The 22,175-nt window shown below is 50.0% G+C and overlaps 2 protein-coding genes across 2 annotated transcripts; one reads left to right on the top strand and one right to left on the bottom strand.

The window, feature by feature from the left end:
• The first annotated feature begins 261 nt into the window (after window positions 1-261).
• LOC131753714 (Golgi-associated RAB2 interactor protein 6-like) lies at window positions 262-6,086 on the top strand. Its single transcript, XM_067024754.1, has 4 exons — window positions 262-1,251; window positions 1,509-1,656; window positions 5,761-5,791; window positions 5,969-6,086. The coding sequence occupies exons 1-4, from the start codon at window positions 262-264 to the stop codon at window positions 6,084-6,086; spliced, it is 1,287 nt and encodes a 428-aa protein (XP_066880855.1).
• Window positions 6,087-6,093: 7 nt separating this feature from the next.
• LOC131753667 (ATP-binding cassette sub-family C member 6-like) lies at window positions 6,094-19,651 on the bottom strand. The gene is made up of 5 exons (XM_059059300.1): window positions 19,565-19,651; window positions 17,388-17,518; window positions 11,738-11,941; window positions 9,015-9,192; window positions 6,094-6,291 (listed from the first exon to the last, which is right to left on the bottom strand). Exons 1-5 carry the CDS (start codon window positions 19,649-19,651, stop codon window positions 6,094-6,096), a joined length of 798 nt encoding a protein of 265 aa, XP_058915283.1.
• Window positions 19,652-22,175: the final 2,524 nt, after the last annotated feature.

Here is a 22,175-nt window from a genome sequence, read left to right as displayed (position 1 = left end):
TTGAAGAGATTCAGCCTGGGGTCCAGCCGCCCTACAGAGTCCCCGCTGTGACCATCGGTGCCCCTACCCACACCCCTGCCTCTGGGAGACCCTGAGGCAAAGGTGGGGGCCTGTGGGCTGGGCTTGGAAGACCTGCCATAAGGCCGCCTGCGTGACGCAGGAGCACCTCAGCTCGCTCTGCTCTTCGGCCCATTAGGCCGAGGGAGGGAAGAGCCAGGGGCCCGCCTTAACCACGCTGCCTGGCAGTGATCGAAGACAGCCATGAGTGGGGACTCTCTGCTCCCGTATCACACGGCCCAGAGCAGCACCGGGCTGGGCCTGTTCAAAAGCACCATGGGGGAGCTGCAGCAGCAACTGCACAACGGCGAATACGACATACTCAAGTACGCGCCGATATTCGAGAGCGACTTTATCCAGATCACGAAGAGGGGACACGTGATTGACATGCACAACTGTGTCTGCACCGTGACCGTGGGCATCGCATCCACCAGCCCCGTCCTCCCACTCCCAGACATCATGCTGCTGGCCCGACGGGCCACCGGCTGTGAACAGCACGCTGAGCACAGCCAGCCCACCAAGGGGAAGAGCCACAAGGTTGCCAAAACCTTAGAGCTCACCAGGCTCCTTCCCTTGAAGTTTGTAAGGATCTCCACACACGATCGTGACAAACGACAGCTGCGCGTGAAGTTTGCCACTGGCCGCTCCTTCTACCTGCAGCTGTGTGCCCCTCTGGACGCGCAGGAAGACCTCTTCGCCTACTGGGAAGAGCTGATTTACCTCCTGCGACCACCAGTGGACGGTCACAGCCGCACCTACGCCGTTCCAGCCGGGGACATGATCTGCAGGACTCTGTTCGAGGAGGAGGAGGAGGACGGGAGGAGCCCGGCAGTGGAGGATTTCCAAGGAGAGTGGGATGAGGACCAGGTGAGCATCAGGAGCCTCCACACGCCCTCTGAGGTGGCCGCGGTCGGGTCTGCAGCTTTTGCTGGCGGGGAGGGGATCCAACTGGACTCCCACAAGCCCGATACCATGTCCGATGTGGCCACTGCCAAAGCAAAACCTACAGTGCTTGACAAAGAGTCAGCATCGCAGGCAACGACAAAGGTGGAGACAGCAGGGGTGGCAGGCGGCACCGCAGCGGGTGCTTTGAGCGTGGCAGAGATCCAGTCTCCTGCCCCCGAAGAGCAGAGCATGGCCATAGCAGCCACAGCCAGCAAGGGTCCAGGAGCAAGTAAAACCAACACAGCCACTGGGGGCACTGCGGGGAACAAGACCATCCAAAAAGCAGCCGGCCCGGGCTCAGGCAGCCGGAGAGCCACTAGAGACGACCAAAAGGATAAAGGCCACGGCAGCCCGGGGGACAACAAGCAGGGCACTGCTCACAAAGCCATCAGCCGTGCTCCCATCACCAACGAGTCCAGGACCTCGCACAAATCGGGCAGGAGCTTACCTACAGCAAGTTCAGGTTCCATCACCAAGAGACTCAGCAGGATCGGCTCTTTCTTCAGGAATGTCAGAGCCAAGCTTACGACAAAGACAGTGTGGCCTCATCACGCGACGAGTATGTGAGCATTCCGCCGAAGGCAGTGGAAGGGACCCGAATGGAGGCCATCACAGAGACAGCAGAGAGTGGCCAGGGCCTGGAAATCACTGGTGGTGTGACATCTGAGACCACGGAGCCAGCGACCGTTGAAGGACCTAGAGCTGGGAGCTGCAAAGGGAACCAGGGCTCAGGGAAATACCCCTCGAGAGCCCATTGCAGCTTCCTACGGAAATTGAAATAAAAATCTGAGAATGCATGCCGTGTTCTGTCTGACTTTCTAGGTCCCGAAGCCCAGACGGAGCCTCACAGTGGATTCTGGGAGGTCAGCTGCGCCACAGTCTGAGACCCAGTGTCCAGTCAAGCGCAGCCCCACCTCACACACATGCTCAGCGCCAACAGCGGTGCTCCATCTGGCCTCCACTCCTTTCTGGCTTTGCCCCCCCCCACAGCCATGGTGGAAAGTCAGACTATGGCCTGGGAAGCTCTCCTTCACTATGCCCGTATTGTTTTTTATAAACGCTTATTCCCTCTGAAGGCCTGTAAACAAAGCAAGAACAGGGACGCATGTCCCCTCGGGCTATTCAGTGGACAGAAATAAGGGCAGCAGTAGTGGCTAGCAATCAGAACAGCAAGCACTCTCACCTAGACTTAGCCGTTCCCTTCCCAGGTATATACCCTGGAGAAACACACATGTTCTAAGGAACAACTGTGAGAATGTGTATAGCAAAAATAACTTAACAGCAAAACACAGGAAACAGCCCACATTTCCATCAACAGAATTAATACAGCAGACTATGAAGTGAGTGCAATATTCAATAGTGAAACATAAATGAGCTACACACATTAGCATAGATCAACTTCTCCTGATTTTTAAAAACATCAAAAGAATGGGATACAATTCCACTCACGGAACCATTCTGAAACAAGCTCAAACAATGCATTGCATAGGGTACATGTTTTAAAAACAACTGTAGCTAAACGTGAGGGAAGAGTAAACACAAAATTCGGGACAGTTTTCTCTAGGGTGGAAAGGCTAGGTCAAGGAGGTTGACACAAGGCTGTCAGTGCTGCTGGGAATCGCTCCGTCTCTTAGGCAAGATGGTAGGTACACAGGTGGTGTATTTTTCACATTTTACTAACTCTGAAATCAGCATCGCGGCACTTGTGATGAAGTTATTGCCAATGCCTTTCTCTATTTTTCACTTTTCTTTATGCACAAAGGTGATGTCCGAAAGGTTTGGTATCTTTAAATTACACTTATTTAAGGTAAAGTACAAGAACGCTGGTTTGGTTATTAGGAAAAGAAGGAACGATATGCCTACTTTCCAGATAAGAACACTGAGGTTCAGAGAAGGTAACCTGCTCCAGTCGCACATGGGATCTTTGCAGAACAGTCATCCACCAGCCCACTTCTTTACGCAAAGCCCTGTCCGGGGCACGGGAAGGAGGCAAGCAAACAAGCCTGAGATAGGACCGGCACAAGAACCCGAGGCACCAGCATTCTTACCATCATGTTCCAAAACTACAGAGATGAGCATCAATTTTACTAGACTGAGCGGAGGGAGGGGTGGGGGCTGGGAGCCGGTTATCGGACTTCAGTGAGCTCACAGCTCTTAGCTGGCCTTCTCTCGAGAGCATCCAGACCACCCCCTGAGCTGCGTCTGGCTCCCTGGCTTCTACCTCTAGCCTCTGGCATGACCCGCGCTGCAGCCGTAAACAGGCTCCCACCTGGAATTCCAGCCTTCACTCCTGGAACACCCAGCGTCCAGTCCTCCTGCAGCCACTAATTAAACTTTCGAATGCCCTACTCAGAAGGGTTTCTCCATACCAAATCTGATGGTGGTTCCTCTTCTTGGTGATTAAGAAATTCAGAGGGAGAAGGCTCAGGACGATAGCGATGGCGGTGAGGGCCGAGGGTCCTAGAAGCTGGAGACAAAGGGCAGGATGTCACGAGACAATTCCAGAAGCCCAGCTGTCATTACGGGGGTGGGGGGAGGCTCAGACTTGGGCCCTAAGGCAGGGAGGTGTCAGAGAGTCCAATGAGGGCAGCTACCAGGTTATAGAGACCAGGACTCATGGGCTCCTTAGATGGAAATACCTGTGGAAGATGGAGTCCATCTTCGTTAGGGATGGGAGAGAGGGGGAGTGATGCACCTCACAAAATGGAATGGGGGCAGGGTCACAGTCAAGACGGGTCATGCACGTAGATGGGCAGCGCCTGGCTAGAACGGTGAAGACAGACTCTGGAATCGCGATCTGGGTTCAAATGCTGACTTTACACACACTGGTGTGGCCTTGGGCAAGTTACTGACCCTCCCTAAGCTGCAGTTGCTCACATTAAATGGAAATGGAGCTATTCCCACTCTGCCTGTAGTGAGTGCTGGTGTCATACAATCAATGATTATCCCCTGACAAGGGTTGCCAGATTTAGCAAATAAATACATTAAACTGCCTGCCCAGTGACATTTTCATTTCAGATAAACAGCAAATAAGTTTTTAGTATAAGTATATCCCATGTCATGTTTGGGATATACTTATAATAAAAATTCTTCTGTTTATCTGAAATTCATCTTTAACTGGACATCCTGTATTTTGTCTGGCAGCCCTACCCCCCAGCTCTGTGACTTGGGACAGTTATCTTCCCTCCCTCTTTCATCTCTCTATCTGGAAAATGTGGAGCTGGAGAGTAGGGTAAATGATTTTTAAGTGGCTGTAATGTGAGATTCCTCCTGAGGTCATTTGGGTCCATTCTCTAGACGAGCCCCACCCCACTCTTCAGTCTGTGGGCCTCATTTTCAGCTCTCAGCCCCTAAGAATGTTTAGTTTCTAATCTTGACACCCTAGCAAGCCAGTGTTTCATTTATGCAGCAACTGCGCCTCCCAGTGGCCAAATGGACAGGTGCCCAGAAGGCAAACACCTGCCTACAGCCGGGGCTGGGAGAATAGTCAAAGGAATGTGAACAGAAGATTAAATACACTCTCTCTGGCAAAAATGCTACAAATGCTAACTGTAGCAACCCCAATTCCTACCGCTCCCCCTTTACCAGGGTCTCATGGTGACTTTCTGATGTTAGGACCACCTGCCAAGAGTCAGGGAAAGTGATGGGTGTGTTGTCTGCAGTTTCACTTGAGTCACGGGTCGGCCTGTTTAACTGCCCTGCATTTTCCCCAGTGTCCTTCCTCCCTTTCTCTCTAATAATAACAGCCAACAGTTATGCACTTGCTGAGCACCCTCTGTATGCTAGGTCCTAGACTGCAAGGTAGCAAGTCCAAAAGTGTCCAGGCCCCAAGCCCTTATTGTGGGGACACTGGGGCAGTAGCAGAGGTACAATAATGATGATAACACACAGCTGGTATTCTGGAGCATTCCACACTCACTCACAATCAATATGCCGTTGATACACTCACCCAGGGGCCTGTGAAACACAGCACATGGGCCAGATCTCTCCACCTGTTTATATGCCGACCTCAAGCCATACAAAGATTGTTTATTGTTCTTACATTTTAAAATGATTGAAGAAAATCAAATGAAGATGATTTCATGATATGTGTAAATTACATGAAATTCAAACTTCAGTGTCCATAAGCAATTTTATTGGAACACCACCAGGCCTGTTTGATTAGTATTGCCTGTGGCTGCTTGTGCACTAGAAGGGAAGAGTTAAATAGTTTTGAGAGAGACCCTATGGCCCCTAACGTCTAAAATATCTACAATCTGCTCCTTTACAGAAAAGTCTGTGAGCCTGGAACCAGCCCTCATGGAGCAGAGCTGAAGAAGATCTTCAAATGAACTGCCCCACCCCCATGCATAACCAACAAGACAATTAAACACCTATAGGGTATAGCTGTGTCCCAGATGCTATCTAAGCTCATTTAATTCCTCAGCAACTCAAGGGCTGGGGCACTTCGGTTAATTACAGTCCTCACTTTGCCAATGAGGAAATGACGCACGGAGAGGCTAAGTTACTTACTGGAAGGTTTTACAACTAGCAAGTGCTGAAAGCAGGTTTCGAACCCAGGCAGTCCCACTACAAAGTCTGTGATTTTAATTAAAAAGAAAAAAGAAAATCCTGCACCACAAAACAGATATAAGAAACTTAGAAAAAGTTCCGATTTTTTTTTTTTTTTTGGCCTGGTTGGCTACTTAATGCTTTTTGAAAACCAAGTAGTAAATTCTTTCCCCTAAATTTTCTTTCCCTTTTTTTTGTTGTTGGTAGTGGTGGTGGTGATGGTGCCCTACCATTACTGGTAACTTCAAAACATGCCTAATCTGCTCACTTGTTACCCCGATATCACACCCAAAAAGTGCCAATGTCATCACCATCATCATCATACAGATGAGGAAACTGAGACCCTGAGAGGTGAGCATCCAGCCCAAGGTGAAGTGAAGGTCATCCTCGTCTAAGTCTTTGCCCATTACATCAGCCCGCAGTGTGCAGATGGAGATAGGATTGAGGAGGAGGAGCCGGAGGAGGAGAGGAAGGAGGAGGAGGAGAAGGAGGGGGAGGAGGAGGAGGAGGAGGAGGAGGGGGAGGGGGGGTGAGGAAGATTCAACTCAAATCCCAGCTCTCTCTGCCCCAGAACACCTGCCAGAGGTAGAGAAAGCAGATGATGATCCAGATGAGCGGCAGCCACAGGCCGTTGAGGTAGGTGATGCTCTCAGTCAGCCGCTGCACATCCACAGACACCAGGTTGACCACGTCCCCCACTGCGCTGGCCTTTCTGGAGCTGCTGGACAGAGCCAGGACCTGGGAGGGGCAAAAGATGGAGACCTGAGTCAGGAGGGAGGGAAGGAGGGGGTGAGGGGCAGTTAGGGAGGACCACGAGGGAGAAAGGGCCCAGGAGGGAGGGAGGCCCACGGCTTGGACCGAGCAAGAGAACAGCCACCCAGCAGGCCGGGGTCTAAGCTGTGCTGCCCCTGCTGGCTGAGGCAGATTTCTTTACCATCTGAGCCTCAGTTCACTCACCTGCAAAGTGGGCTAATAAAATCTCCTCAGCTAACCTCCCATTGTGAGACTCCAGGGAGAAGACAAAAATGAAAATACCCTGAAACCCCTAAAGCACTGGACTAATAACAATTAATAACATACTACTAGCGAGTGGTGAAAGCAATAGTTGATAATGGTGATAATGCTGATAATGGTGGTCATCTGCTGAGCGCTACAGCCTAGGCACTGTGCTCAATAAACTAACAGTTTCACCATTTTCCGTGATGGGGCACATCAGACAACTGTATGGAGCAGGTACTGCCATATTTCATTCAATGTAAAACACTGTGGATAAAGTACTCTCTACTTTTGTATCACTATGGGAAAAAACATCAATGCCAACTAAATTAAAACATCTTGATTTCAGAAGTTAAAAAGAGAAAAAAAACGTGAGACTAGAATCAGTGAGATGCAGAATTATTAACCCCATTTCACAGCTAAGGAAACTGAGGCACAGAGAAATTGACCAATTTGCCCAAAGCCAGAGGGCTCCTAAGTGACTGGGCCAGGATTGGAATCCAGGATGACAGAGGCACGACATGGGCTAGACAGGGTGTTAGACTGACCCCTGCAGGCATTCAGTGTGCCTCTCAGACACCAAGCTGGTTTTCTGGCAGCCCCAAATTTGCCCTAACTCTGGGGTCACAGTGGACCCCTTCCAACCTGTTGAATGCTACGTTCTACTTGCAGTCCCCTCTCTCTCTCTGCTGAGTGTGTCAGGGAAGAAGTGAGGGGGTGAAGTGGTGAGCTGGCAATGATTGAGTGTAGAAATCTGAAAAAAAAATCTTCAAATCTTTACCGAGCACCTGCTCTGGGCCTCACTCTGAGGTGAGTACTGTGATCAACAGAGGCAGGGCACTTGCTCTCTTCGGAGTGGAGTTTGAGCTGGGGGACAAAATTAAATAAAGATGTACATAGTTCATCCTTTAATAGTAATTATGATGAGTGCCATGAAGAAGTGTTTTCAAATATAGGTTTTTATCATTATTCAGGCATGGCAAGCCCACAGATCAGAGAAGACTGCCCTTGACAAGAGGGTTTATTATACTCACAGATCTCAAGAGGAGGGGGCACCCCACGCTATGAGGGGGCCACTGGGGAAGCACCAGGATGCTGCAGGGTTGGGGGGACCACAGGCAAGAGCTTGTTGTGGTTTTCATGGGAAGGTCAGGCAGGGTAAGCAGGTTTAGGATTGGCTAGTTTGAATAATTCCACCGGGCTCTAGGCATAGGAGCTGGGCCTCATTGTCTGGTACCCTGCCCCGGGGCGATTAAGGCAGGGGATAGTGGCCTAGAGTGTTAGGGCCCAAAAAGGAGGCAGTTGGGGTGTGAGCTCTGGATTGGTTGGCTTGCATGTGAAAGAGATGCTTTCAGATGAGTCTCTTAGCATCTCTGGGAACTGGCTGATCCTGGGAGGGACAGAGGGGCAGTCCCTCCAGGGTCAGCAAGACCCCAGATGTCAAAGCACCAGATACAGAAAGTAAGAAGACACAGTTAAAACAGAAGCAGCCCAGAGGGCAGAGTGGAGGGGTATGACCTCATCAGGTGATGAAGGCGGCTGCCCCAAGGGTGGGGATGGGAAGAGCAAAGCCTTCGGGTCATCTTCCTGCAGCCTCAGCTCCATGTGTGGACTCCCGAGACCGGACAGGCCACACCAGCTCCAGTGTGCTCAGGGGGATGTGGCCTGAAATTCAGGAGCTACACGGCCACCCAGGAGCTGATCCCTTTGCCCCCTTCTTTCCCAAGTGACAGCTCAGGTGTGAGAGAAAGGGGCTTACACAGGACTGCCTTGCTCAGATGCTCCAGACCCCAGAGGGGCCAACATCTCTTAGAGCAGCAGCCTCACAGGTTTCGGTTCCAAGGTCCCCCAAGGGGACAAGAATCACTGCAGAGAGAAGCCCAAGCCCAATGCTATGGCTTACCTCCGGGTATCATAGTTCATTGGCAGAACTTTCAGCCCAGATGCAATTTACCAAGGGGTCAGGGGTCATTTTAATTGTAAGCAGTGTTACCGGGTAAAATAGCTGACAGTCCACCTTTATCCAGTTTCCACACAGCCCGTAGGTTAGCCCTTTATTTATCCTCAGGGGGGTGAGTGTGCACTACATGAAGAGTTGTGGAAAGGGTGCCCAGGCAGTGGGAACAGCAAGTGCAAAGGCCCTGAGGTGGGAGATTGTTTGGCGTGCTTGAGGAACTGAAAGAAGACCTGTGGGGCCGGAGGAAAGTGAAAGAAGTGTGAAGGAAGTGTGTGATGTAATCAGCTAGAAGAGGTGCCAGGGTCAGATCACGCAAGCCTTACAGAAATAGCCAAGAAGGTGAGGGTGTGGTGTGGGCAAACATGAGTAAAGTGATGAATGAGTGTGGTTTTAGGCACTGATGACAGTAACGGTTCAGGAACATTCCACTTCTTGGCTGGAACATTTGTCTGTGAATTGGGACAGGATGGAGAGAGAGGAAAGGCCACGCCTCTCCCCCGGGGCTCACCTTTCTGTACACCAGGCCCATGATGGCCATTCGCAGCCTCATCTGTAGCACCTTGAGTCTGTACATGTGCTGCTGCTCGAACAGTGTTTGCAGGCAGGCAGAGAGGAACATCAGCATGGCGAGAAGACAGCCCTTCCAGGCCGGGGTCTTGGGGTCACCAATAAACTCCAGGAAGAGGCTGGTGAGAAAGGGCACCCATGGCTATTGCCTCTGCCTAAGCCTGGCCAGGTCTGGAGGACCAGACAGTATGGGGTTCTTTTTTGTTTTCTACAAAAATGGTTGCAATCATTTCCCCACTGTCCACACTCATTTTCAGCGTGACTTGCGTCTCCACCAATCAACAGGTGAAGTTTTTACTGCCACCTGTTATGGGCTGAACTGTGTCGTCACAAAATTTATATGTTAAAGTCCAAACCCCCAGTACCTCAGAATACGACTGTGTATTTGAAAATAGGACCTTTAAAGAGGTGATTCAGTTAAAATGAGGCCGTTAGGATGGGCCTTAATCCAATACAACTGGTGTCCCTGTAAGAAGAGGAAATTTGGACACATAAGGAGACACCAGGGGTGCATGTGCTCAGAGGAAAAACCACGTGAGGACACAGCGACAAGGCAGCTGTCTGGGCAAGGAGAGAGGCCTCAGAAGAAACAACACTGATCTTGGACATCTAGCCTCCAGTAACGTGAGGACAAAAACTTCTGTTGTTTAAATGGGACCTAATTAAACTTAAAATCTTTTGCACAGCAAAGGAAACCATAAACACAACGAAAAGACAACCTACAGAATGGGAGAAAATATTTGCAAACGATGTGACCGAGAAGGGATTAATCTCCAAAACATACAAACAGCTCATACAGCTCAATATCAAAAAAACAACCCAATTGAAAAATGGGCAGAGACCTAAATAGACATTTCTTCAAAGAAGACATACAGATGGCCAAAACGCACATGAAAAGATGCTCAATATCGCTAATTATTAGAGGACTGCAAATCAAAACTGTAATGAGGTATCACCTCACACCGGTCAGAATAGCCATCATCAGAAAGTCTACAAATAATAAATGCTGGAGAGGGTGTGGAGAAAAGGGAACCCTCCTACACTGTTGGTGGAAATGTAAATTGGGGCAGCCACTATGGAGAACAGTATACGGAGGTTCCTTAAACAACTAAAAATGGAGTTGACCTATGATCCAGCAATCCCACTCCTGGGCATATATCTGGAGAAAACTCTAGTTTGAAAAGAAACATGCATCCCAGTGTTTACTGCAGTTCTATTTACAATAATAGCCAAGACATGGAAGCAACCTCCAGGTCCACTGAATGGATAAAGAAGATGTGGTATAGGTATACAATGGAATATTACTCAGCCATAAAAAAGAATGAAATAGTGCCATTTGCAGCAACATGGATGGACCTAGATATTATCATACTAAATGAAGTAAGTCAGAGAAAGACAAATATCATATGATGTCACTTATATGTGAAATCTAAAAAAAATGATACAAATGAACTTATATACAAAACAGAAATAGACCCATAGACATAGAAGAGAAACTCATGGTTACCACAGAGAAAAGGGGTGGGGATAAATTAGGAGTTTGGGATTAACATATATACACTACTATTATAAAATAGATAACCAACAAGGACCTACTGTATAGCACAGGGAACTTTACTCAATATTTTGTAATAAGCTATAAGGGAAAAGAACCTGAAAAAGAATATATTGACATATGTATGTACAATATAACTGAATCACTTTGCTGTATACCTGAAACTGACACAACATTGTAAATCAACTGTACTTCAATTAAAAAAGAAAAGAAAGAACAGTAGAAAAGATAAGCACCAGAAAAAAATTTCTGTTGTTTAAAGTCACCCAGTTTGTAGTGCTTTGTTATGGCAGCCCTAACACACTAACATGCCACCTCTTGAATCTGGGCTGGCTGTGCAACCAGCTTTGGCCTCACGAGAAAATGCAACTTTTGCTTTGTCTTGGAATCCTGCCAAATGGCCCTGTGAACAAGCCGGATTTAGCCTTTTGAGGATGAGAGACCACCGAAGCAGAGACAAGATATCCCAGCTGGGACTGTCTTGGACCAGCCAGTCCCCAGCCAGCCCCACAGGTGACTGCAGACAGATGAGTGAACCCAGCCAAGAAAAGAAGAATCACCCAGCTGAAGCCAGCTTGAATTGCTGACCCACAGGATCATGAGCTAAAGAAGTGGCTTTAAGTCCCTCACTTTTTTTTTTTTTTTTTTTTTTGAGATATGCAGGCCTCTCACTGCTGTGGCCTCTCCCGTTGCAGAGCACAGGCTCCGGACGCGCAGGCTCAGTGGCCACGGCTCACGGGCCCAGCCGCTCCGCGGCATGTGGGATCTTCCCGGACCGGGGCACGAACCCGTGTCCCCTGCATCGGCAGGCGGACTCTCAACCACTGCGCCACCAGGGAAGCCCTAAGCCCCTCACTTTTGAGGGGCTTTGTTGTATAGCAAAAGCAAACGGATAGAGTCAGGCTAGAATTCACTCGTTTTCCCTCCCCAAGGTCACTCACTTTCTTGTTTAATTGGTCCTTCCTGAGTATCCTTTTCACCCACCCTCAGTGCCCTGAGCACCAGAGGTCTAGGCAGAGGCAGGAGGAGGGCTGAAGGTCCCCTGGCCCTGGAAGGACGCCGTTAATGGGACCACCAGCCTCAGCGAGGCACCCAAGGCCTGGACCCACCTGAGGAGCTTGGGCACCGTGAACCTGAAGACATCACTGATGATGAGGCTGAGGGTCCCCAGGAGGAAGGTGGAGCGGCCCACCTGCCAGATGGCCCTCAGCAGTGGGCCCCTCTTGCCCCCTTGTTGCTGCAGGAGGGTCTCCGTCTCTGGGGTCTCCGCACCGTGGTTTCCTTTCCTTTTAAATGTTGTCGCCTTGGTGTGCCTTAGGGGAGAGGAGAAATCAGCTCTGGGTCCTTGTAAAAGATTGAATGTTTGGGTCTCCCCCCCCCACCCACCCCCCACCACCACCCAAATTCATGTTGAAACTAATCGCCAGTGTGATGGTATTAGGAGGTGAGACCTTTGGGAGGTGATTAGGTCATGCAGGTGCAGCCCTCAGGAATGGGATTAGTGCTCCTATCAGAAAAACCCTGGAGAAGTGCCCTCAGGTGTAACCCCATTTCATACATGAGGAAACTGAGGTTCAGAAGGTCAACTTGTCCAAGGGCACACAGCTGAGAAGTGTAAGAACTGGGATTTGATCCCAACCTTCAGAGCCCAGAACTTTTTGATCCCTTACGCAGCCCTCCCCTTCTTCCACAACCAGCCAGCCCTGAGGTAGTTTAGAACTGGTTCAGAATGGGTTTAGAATCACAGATGAGGTCTGTGGGCCTGGCACACCTGGTCTGAGTGAAACCACAGATGGAAGCTCAGGCAGCCATGATGCCTAAGATCCCTCCCTGGCCCATGATCATCATCAGAGGCCACAGGGAGAGGAAGGGGGAAGGAGGGAGGGGAGGAAGCCAGAGGGCCTTTCTGGAAGCAGGCTGGTTCTAGGCCATAGGGAGAGGCTGGCAGTGATGCAGCTACTGACAGTGCAGTTGCTGTGTGGCCTTGGGCAGGCTGCTCCCCTCTCTGTCTTCATATGCAAAAGGATGGGGCTGGCCCCACTCTCTGAGTCCCTTCCAGCTCTGACAACTTACAGGGTTACCAGAATTTCAGTGCTGTTTTCAGAGCTGGGACCCAGGGCCAGGCACTGGGATCAGCCCTTTACACACACAAGCTCATCAACTCCTCTCAACCTCCCTGCCCCATGGGTGTCATGGGGTCCCCATTTTACCTTGGAGGAGACTGAGGCTCTGAGAGGTGTGACAGGTGCCCGAGGTCACACATAGAGGACGGAGCAGGGATTTAAGCCCAGATCTTGACTCACGATTCACAGACAGCCTCTTTGTGAGCCCCAAGCCCCCCACCCAAAAATTAAAAAGAAAGGAAAAAGGAAAAAAAAAACCCTTGATGAGTGCAGGTACCCAGACCCTCATTAACAAGGTCAAGGTCTTGCCCCTCACCCCTTGACCCGGCTTGTTGTTTAGTTTGGCATCTCTGGAGAGTTGTGACTTGGCCTCCATCGTGAGCTGGGCATGCCTGCCGCTCACGTCTTGCTATTTGGGTCTTGAATGCCAAAAGGATGCTACCTTCTTATAAAGGCTACCCCTGACCACCCCTCCCCATCGTATCACACCATTTAATTCATTGCCTTCATAGCCATGTTCACTGTCTCCAACTCTCTCCTTTTCTTATCTGTTCTGTTAGACCTCCAGGTGGGTGGACTTTTTTTTTTTTCTTCTCCCATAAAACCCTTCAATGGTTTTATAAAAACTCTCCATTCCTAGACACAGTCTTGCACGGCCTGGCCCCTGCCCACCGCCCCACTTCATCCTGGTCCTCTCTGGTTTTCTTTTTTCTTTCTCTGTTTTTAAATTTATCTATTTATTTATTTATTTTTGGCAGCGTTGTCTTCATTGCGGTGCGCAGGCTTCTCATGGCGGTGGCTTCTCTTGTTGCGGAGCACGGGCTCTAGGTGCACGGGCTTCAGAAGTTGTGGTACTCGGGCTCGGCAGTTGTGGCACACAGGCTTAGTTGCTCTGCGGCACGTGGGATCTTCCCAGACCAGGGCTCGAACCCGTGTCCCCTGCATTGGCGGGCGGATTCTTAACCACTGCACCACCAGGGAAGTCCCTCTCTGGTTTTCTTTCAGCTCCTTGACACATCCACAACTTACCTTTCTCAGGACTTCAGCACAGACTCTCCATGGTCTGGAATGTCTCTGCCCCGCTCTTCCCAAGGCTTGACTTCAATTTCAACATCACCTCCTCAAAGACACTTTCCCTGCAGGCTACAACTAAAGGAGCTCTGGTCCTCTATCCCAGTCCCTTGTTTTTTGTCCCAGCATTTACTTCAACTTGCAATTATCTGTCTTCTCCACCAAAAAGCAGCTTTCTGGAACAAGAGGCCACGGCTGTCTTGTTTACTGCTGTATCCCCAGCATCAGAACAGGGCCTGGCACAGATCAGGCACTGAATCAAGCACTCACTACCTGGGAATAGACTGAACTTTTCAAGATCTCCTCGTGACACTGGACTTAACCTGTTGGTTGCTTTCACTAGGACCAGGTGCAACTAGTCTCTTGGCCCAGTTTAAACAGATACAAGTTTCCTGTTGTCCAGCAAAGCAAACCGCCTAGTCCCACTCCACCTGAACTAGCTGAAGGATCGATCGGTGGTGTGCCTGGGCCTCCTTTTTCAGAGAGGTGGGTTGAGACCCCGGAAGTCAGCCTTTTTACCCCCAAGGCCCAGCCAGCAGTGTGAATATCCCTCCACCACAAGCCAGACGTCCAGTCCCTCCCTCCCTTCCCCTCAAGAATCCTCTCAGCATCTCCTCAGGATGGAGGGGAGGGACAAATCTCAGCAGGCAGTCCAAAGGAAAAGTGGTATTTTTAGCACAAGAGGCTATAAGGAACCAGTCTTTACCACCCGGTTTGCTAAGAAATAGGCAAATGTTAACTTTCTACCCCTGTCTTGAAGCCTACCCCCACCCCCCAACCTCCCCTTCCGGGATTTGCAATTCAGCCATTTTTCTAACCCTGCGCTCACCTCTCTCCCTTGTCACCTCCGTAGCCCTGAGATGTGGCCTCTCCTTGGCACCCACAATTTGCCTGGGGTCGGTCCGGGTCGGAGGCAAGGCCAGCGCGGCGTCCGCACCGTGCCTCGATGCCCGATGTTGGGTGCTGGTCCTGACTCAGCTGCTGCTGCACACCCACTGGGCTGGGCAAGTGCCAACCAGGGCCAACCCCGCCGCCCCGCCCCGCCCCGCCCCGCCCCCGCCGCCTCCGGCCCCGCCTAAAGTGGGACCCAGGTGGGTAGGCTTCCTGCTTGTATTTTCTTTTTACTCGTATTTCCCCCAGCACCGAGTTCAGCACCTGAATGCATAAGTGGCTCAATAAAGACTTGTCCAGTGAATGGGAAAAAACAGAGGGAGTGATGTGTGCAAAGGGCCTACTGCTTGCTATTAATAAAGATTTGTGGAAGGAAGCAAAGGAAGGAAGGAAATGATTTGGTTTGGTTGATAGAACCTGGCCTTTGAGCAGGAAAACCGAGGTCCAAATGCCCTTCCCTCTGAGCCTCGGTGTTCCCATCCATAAAATGGGGTGGGTGAAGAGGCCACTGTGAAAGCCTCTTTCCCGCTGGATGTTTTGCTCTGTTCTGTTCTAGCTGCTCACACCAAAATTCTGAGTCACTGTGTTCAGCCTGCAGGCTTGGGAACAAACTTCTTCCTTTCTAGCTGGTCTCACTTTCCATCAGGGAAGGTCTCTAGACTGGTGGCTGGTCTTTGGTCTGTGGCCCCAAAGCCATTTAGTGCAGGACCCAAAAATGACCACAGGCCAAGGCAGGGGGCGTGAGTGAGTGGCCAGGTGCAAGCTGGGGGATATCAAAGGGAGTGGTGGCGACTGCAGCTCACATGCCCTGTTCAATGGGGAAGCTGCTACCCAGATCCACCCTCCTGTTGCCATGCAGGGATGTGGCCCAGTACTGCCATTCTACTTGAAGAGAGGCCAAAATTCCACATTTTCCTGTGACATCTCCAACATTTTAAATGTTGGTGACTTCTCCAAAAACAAAACAAAGAAAAAAAACCTTAAACAACAAGACACCGTGCTGGCCAAACACACCTGTGACCCTGACTTGGCCAGCAGACAGATTGGTCTGTGACCTCTTAAGACGACATCCTCTCCCTTCCCCCAAAGGCTGCAAAATAGTTTAGAAATAAAACCAAAGTTCTCTTGGTGTGTAATGAGTCAGCTTAGAAAATGCCTGAACCAGATCTCTCTACAACCCTGCCATCCTCCTCTCTTTCTGTCAGTTGTTCACGGATTCTCAAACTGTTCTGGAGAGTGTTTCTATGTGCTAGCTCTAACACTGGGTGACTATCATTCCCAGGCTGGCAGGGGAGGCCAGAGCTGGGAGAGGGTGGACAAGACCTCCAGGGTCCTTTGGAATTAATTCTGCCACTCAAAAGTCACTTCAGCTGTACTTAAACTCACCGTACAGCAAGATATGCCCGGGGTGAGAGCGAGAGCTGCTCTTTTGATTTGCTCATATTACTTACCCCTTTTGCAAAACATACTCCCTTCCTTTGGGGAGCAGCTCTTCCCATCCCTGTGTGGCTCTGAAGGGACGACCAATTATGGGGCCTGCTCTCCAGCCATGGGAATGGCCCCTGAGAGGCACAGGATTCAAGCCAGCTAATAAAAGGCCTTCCTTGGGATTGTTTATGTGGATGGTAGTAGGGGTTGCTGAGTTGGCATGATACAGGACAGGCATTTATAGAGAGACCAGTGCCCAGACAACAGCTGAGCTGAGAGATGGAGGGAAAGAATTTGGACGTCATTCAAGTCCTGGATCCAGCCACACCTGAGGCCAGACCTACCTTCTCAGCTATGGGAGCCAGCAGACTCGGTCTCTCTCTGGCTCCTTCTAATTTGTGGGATTTAGCCACCTATAACAATCACCACAAAATAATAGAGTATGCAGGGGAACCCTGTAACTTTCCACAGAGCTACTTTTGTCTGTGCCCTGAAACACCTGGCTCCGGGGAGGTCAAGCGACTTGTCCAAGGTCATCAACTACACGATGGCAGGGCTATGTTTAACCCGGGTTTAATTAATCCTATTAGAGAGCTTATTTCTCTAGACCAAAGTTTCACAAACCAGGTTCCTCAGGCTCTGAGCACTTCACAGAAGTTTCCAGAGATGCCAGAGAGGGCAAGAGTGAGGCAAGTGGGCAGGACTAGAAAGAGACTGAAATCCTCTGGGTAACTGATATTGCTGGAAATTTTACCATTTTTAAGAAATTCGCTAAGTTCTTTTCTATAAATCTTTTTTTTTTTCTCATCTCACACAAGCTATGAGGAGCTAGGGCTAATGGCATCCCACCCCCACCCCCCACCCCTTGAACAGATAAGAAAACTAAAAGCCAGGAAACTAATCACTCAGGTTAAGTAGTAAGTGAGTAGTTGCCTGCATGTTATGGACCATACCTACCTCTCCACCCCCAGTCTTAAAAGAGTCCTTCTGTTCCCTGCCTCCATCCCACCATCCGAGCTTCCTTCTGGGAGCCTGGAGAGGTTCCCCCTCTGTCAATATCCTTTTGGAACCTGCAAAGCATCTGGGAGGAAAAGCATCTTGAGCCCGACCTGCTAATGCTTAGTGAGGTCAGCTGACAGGGAGGGGACTGTGGCGGTGGAGCCTGGAGTAGGGGCGTGGTTGTATTTGGGGTCCAGTGATTTGCTGACCCAGCTTTGGGCTGAGCGCCCATCTTCCACACACTCACCGCTGGGCTGCGCTGCGGTTCCTTGTCCATTCCTTTTCAAGCTGGGAAACAAGTTCTTCTGAGGAGTTTTCTCTCCCAAGCGACCAGAGGTCTTTTGGTCCCAGCGGCTTCCATCCACTGGCCCCTCCAAACTAACCTGTAAAAGAGGATCACCAGAGCAAGCTCCTCTCCTGTGTCCATCCCTGAAGGGTCTTGGCTTGGTAGCTGTGTGACCCTAGTAAGTCACTTCACCTCTCTGCACCTCTGCTGGCCCCTCGGCACAAGGAAAGCAATTTACCTAACTGCGCTAACACTGGAGGGCACTTCTTGGTCTACAAAGAACATCTCATTTAATTCTCATGTGAGCCTATACAGTAGATTACTATTGATCCATTTTACAGAAAAGAAAGAAAACAGAGGCTCAGAGAGATTAAGTGACTTAACCAAAGGGTGACGTGTGACAGGGGAAATAAACCTCCCTAGGAGTCAGAAGTCCAGAGTTGAAGAAAACTATTGCTGTGGAGGAAACCTGAACTCCTTCCTCCCTCAGCTTTAAATGTACCCATTCTCCTCCTCCGTCACTGCACCAGCCACCTGGCCTCGGGACCTTTGCACATGCACGTCACTCTGCTTAAAACATTTTCCCTGCCACTTCTTACTTGTCCTTCACCTCTAGCCTACATGTGATTTCCTTAAGAGCCCACTTGATGACCCCCCCACACCCAAGTCCAGGTAGATTCTCCCATTGCAAGATCCTCTAGTTTCCTGAGCTTTTTCTTTATAATGCTTGCTGCAATTATCATTATTTAATTTTTCAGTCTGATTATTTATTTAGTCTTTCTCCTCCACTGGACAGTAAGCTCCATAGGGGCAAAGAAAGTACTTGCCTTCATTCTCCCTCTTCTGGATCCTCACATCCTGGCTCGGGGCACAGGATTTGTCAAATAAAAGTCACTACTTTTCAGCCCTGTGACCTTGGGCAAGTCACTGCCCAGCAATGGACCTCAATTTTCTCACCTTAAAATAATAGCGTTTCCCAGTGCTTGGGACTGGTATATGAGATGACTGTAGTGGGTGCATTGTTGGAAGAGGTCACCGAGAGGATGTGACCACTTGTGGACCTGTGACCTGGACCCAGGCAATCTGAGGCTCCTCCCTTCCCTGTCCTTGCAATGTACATTCCACCCACTGTTCTCACACTAGGAGCTACTTCAAGGATGCAGCAGTTAAGTGTTATACCATCTGGACGGTGTATATGTGTCTGAACCCTGTTAAGGCCTCTCTGTAAACTGTTGAGATTCTGGTGGGCAAGTGCAGAGATCTACTCATATTGCGGCACTCAAGACAAGCCTCATATGTAAGTTCTCTTGCACGTTAACCCTGCCTCCTACCAGTCTGGAGTGGCTGCCTCTTTCTTCCGTCTCTCCAAGCCTACCATCTATTGGGGCCAGTTTTCAAACCAACACGCACGCACAAGAAATTAACGACTGCAGACTTCCACAGCAGGAGTGTTCTTATCTTTTTAGGTCTCTTTCTTCTCCTGACACCAAGGAGAAGGTCTTGTTTGGAGCTGGTCTTGAGCTCCTCTTTGAGACTTTCCAGTTCCCTTTTCTAATGCAGAGCAAACTCAGGCAAGCAACAGTTTGGATCCAGAAATTATTCACAGTACTTGGTTTTCACTAAAATTATTTCTGGTGTTCTACATGGCAAGGGATTCTAGATTTTTCTGATTTTGGTAGCGATAGAAAGTTTCCTTTTTTATTTTATTTTATTTTATTTTTTTGCAGTACGCGGGCCTCTCAGTGTTGTGGGGAAATAAACGCCTTTGCCTTAACGATGGTGGGGGAGAGAGTGAGTTTGGGGTGCGAGGTCTAGGAGGGGCAGGACAGTCTGGAAAGGAGTCTTCGAAGAAAGCAGGCCTTCACGGGGTCATTGAGAAGTTTGGGTTTGGTGGGTAGATGGAAACTGAGCTGTCACACACAGCCATGGCTCCACCTGGGCAAGGCTGTGCTGTGCTCCGCAACGGGAGACGCCACAATGGTGGAAGGCCCGCGTACCACCAGAAAAAAAAAAAAAAACTCCAGGCCATTACCTCAGCAGACTCCGTGGCTTCATCCTCTCCAGAAGAAGGAACAGCCGGCACAGGAGTCTCAAGGCTGACTAGACTGGCACCAGGACCCAATTTCACTTCAACGAACATCGCAGGAGGCCGGCGCCGACTGGACCAACCGCCCACGCACACGGTTTCCGCCGTTCTGGGCAGCGGTGACTGTGCGCACGCGCATCACTGGCTGTCCGCCCTCTTTTTTCTTTTTTTCTTTTTGCGGTACGCGGGCCTCTCACTGTTGTGGCCTCTCCCTGAGCCTCTCTCCTGAGCCTGGCTCCGGATGCGCAGGCTCAGAGGACATGGCTCACGGGCCCAGCCACTCCGCGGCATGTGGGATCTTCCCGGACCGGGGCACGAACCCGTGTCCCCTGCATCGGCAGGCGGACTCTCAACCACTGCGCCACCAGGGAAGGCCCTGTCCGCACTCTTGCCCCATCCTTTCCTCCATCCCAGACCCAGGTCCCTGCATTCAGGGCTGATGAAACAGGGCTGTGTTAACTTGTATTCACCTCATTTTAATTGAAGGTCCTACAGATGACCAGAAATTTTGCCTCAATTCAATAGAACTTGTAAAATGCAAGACCACCTGCTTCTCTCCTCCTAACCAACTCAACCCATCGCCAAGTCACTGGAGATGTAACCTGGGCCCCTCCGGAGCCTCTGCTCCTATCAATGTCTTACCTGGGCGGGGTGGGGGAGGGCAGTGGCGGGGGTGGGGGCACGGAGCTGCAGAAAAGACCCAAGGGAGAAGCAGCTGCAGTTAAGGCCCTGAGATCAAACTCCTCCCCAGCCCAGCCTCCTCAGAGACGATGTTCCTTCTAATGTTTGTTGTTTGTTTTAACCATATTCTAATTCCTTGAAGTTGCCAACGGCTAACCAAACTGCCAACTTGGCTGACATAAACAGATATTAGTGTTGTAAATAAATTGAACTTACCCAACAGTTAATAAGATTTGCAAAATGATATGGAGCATATAGTCATTACTTTGTTTCCTGGTAATTAATCATGGTGGAAATAAATAAGGCCAACCACTGCTTCCCAAGGACTGCATCTCCCAAGCCACAGGCTTCATAGAGGCTTTTCTAATTCCTGGATATTAGCTGTGCTGTCTGGCTTTGTGTTGTCTGTGCAGCTTCCAACTCCTCTTTCCTATTGGATGAGAATCTCCCATTGGATAAGGTCTTGGTAGGTGCCTACTTGGGAGACTAAACAGGCCAGGTGCTCCTCTCTGCACCCAGCTGTCCAAGTCATACACCTGAACCCCAGCCTGATTCAATATGCTACTTCTGCCAAGACTTGTCTTGAACAAGTGATGCAAGGCACAGAGGCACTAGAATTCTTTCCCAGTGATGAGGGGTCTGTACCAGGCCATTCTGGCTGGAAAGCTTTTATTTCAAAAGCTCCTGCTGTTTTCTGCCTATTTCCTCCAGGCCCCACCCTATATTTTCTTCCCAATAAATTCCCTTTTTGGCTACAACAGCCAGACACTGTTTCTTTCTCCTGAAAGAAACAGTGTAACCCACCAAACAGCTGCTCCAAACCTTTCTTGCTAACAGAATCCCAAGTTTTCAATTGTTCGTACATCCATCAGGCCCACATAGATGTATCATGATTGGTCCGTCCCATCCCTTTGTCCAGTGATTGGTTTAAGATTAGACCTGTGACCCAGTTCTGACCAGAGACCCAGAAAGAAGCTACTAGAGCTCTGAGAAAGCTTTTCCTCACTGATTTCACCCTTACCCCTTTTCTTCCTACTTGAGAAGCTGTTACATGAGAATGGAAGCTTGGAGCCACTGCAGCCATCTTGCCGCCATGAGGGAAGACCGCGGCAGCCGTGAAGAAGGCAGAGAGAGAAGGTGGAAGGGCCTGAGTCCTTGATGATCTCTCAGAGATTCCACACCAATCCTGGCATCACCTGTCTCTGACCTGCAGGTTTGCTGTGATTAATCAGCCCGGTCATTTAGTTCTTTATTCCAAGTGTTTTGTTATTTGCAGCTGAAACATCCTGATATACTGATTCATTAAATTTCACTGTTTTCCAAAATAATTACTCACACACTGTTGGAGATAGAAGAGAAGCTGGCAGATCAACTAGCTTTGAGTCACTTTGTGATAGAAGAACCTGAGGCAGATGTAGAGACAAACCAAAAGGAGAAGCCTGGCCTCCTGGGTCTTGCCCCATAGCAGATTCCCCAACACCCTGAGGAGACTGAGCATCCTGGGCAGGGCAATGGTGAGGAACCAGGGCTCAGAGCCTGGATCCTGGCATCTGAGAGTCATGGGCAAAGGGGCGAAAAAGAAGGGCAGAGTGGACTAAGCTTGAGCAGGGCTGTGGCCAGAGACACCTGAAACACCAGAGCCTGAGGAAGGGCAAGATGTGTGTCCAGCTCTTTCTGTCAGGGTTCATACACACACACACACACACACACACACACACTCACACACACACACTCACAGGCACCCATGCATACACACACACATACACACCACACACACACTCACACCCCTTCACCCTGGGCTCCACTTCTCAGCTCCTGGAGCCCAGGGGTCTCTTGTTTCCCCACTGGCCTGGCAATGAGGTCCTCTTCCTCTCACGGATGAGTACTCTTTGTGGTTTCTGGTTGGTTTCATGCCCTGTATTTTGCTCTACTTCACAATTTTTCTTACGGCTGTGCTGGGACCAAAGAGAGCTTGAAGAAAG

The sequence above is a fragment of the Kogia breviceps genome, chromosome 1 (assembly GCF_026419965.1).
Source record: "Kogia breviceps isolate mKogBre1 chromosome 1, mKogBre1 haplotype 1, whole genome shotgun sequence".
NCBI classification, from domain to species: Eukaryota; Metazoa; Chordata; class Mammalia; order Artiodactyla; family Physeteridae; genus Kogia; species Kogia breviceps.
Note: the sequence above shows the minus strand (reverse complement) of the source record. Positions and strands in the feature narration are given on the sequence as shown.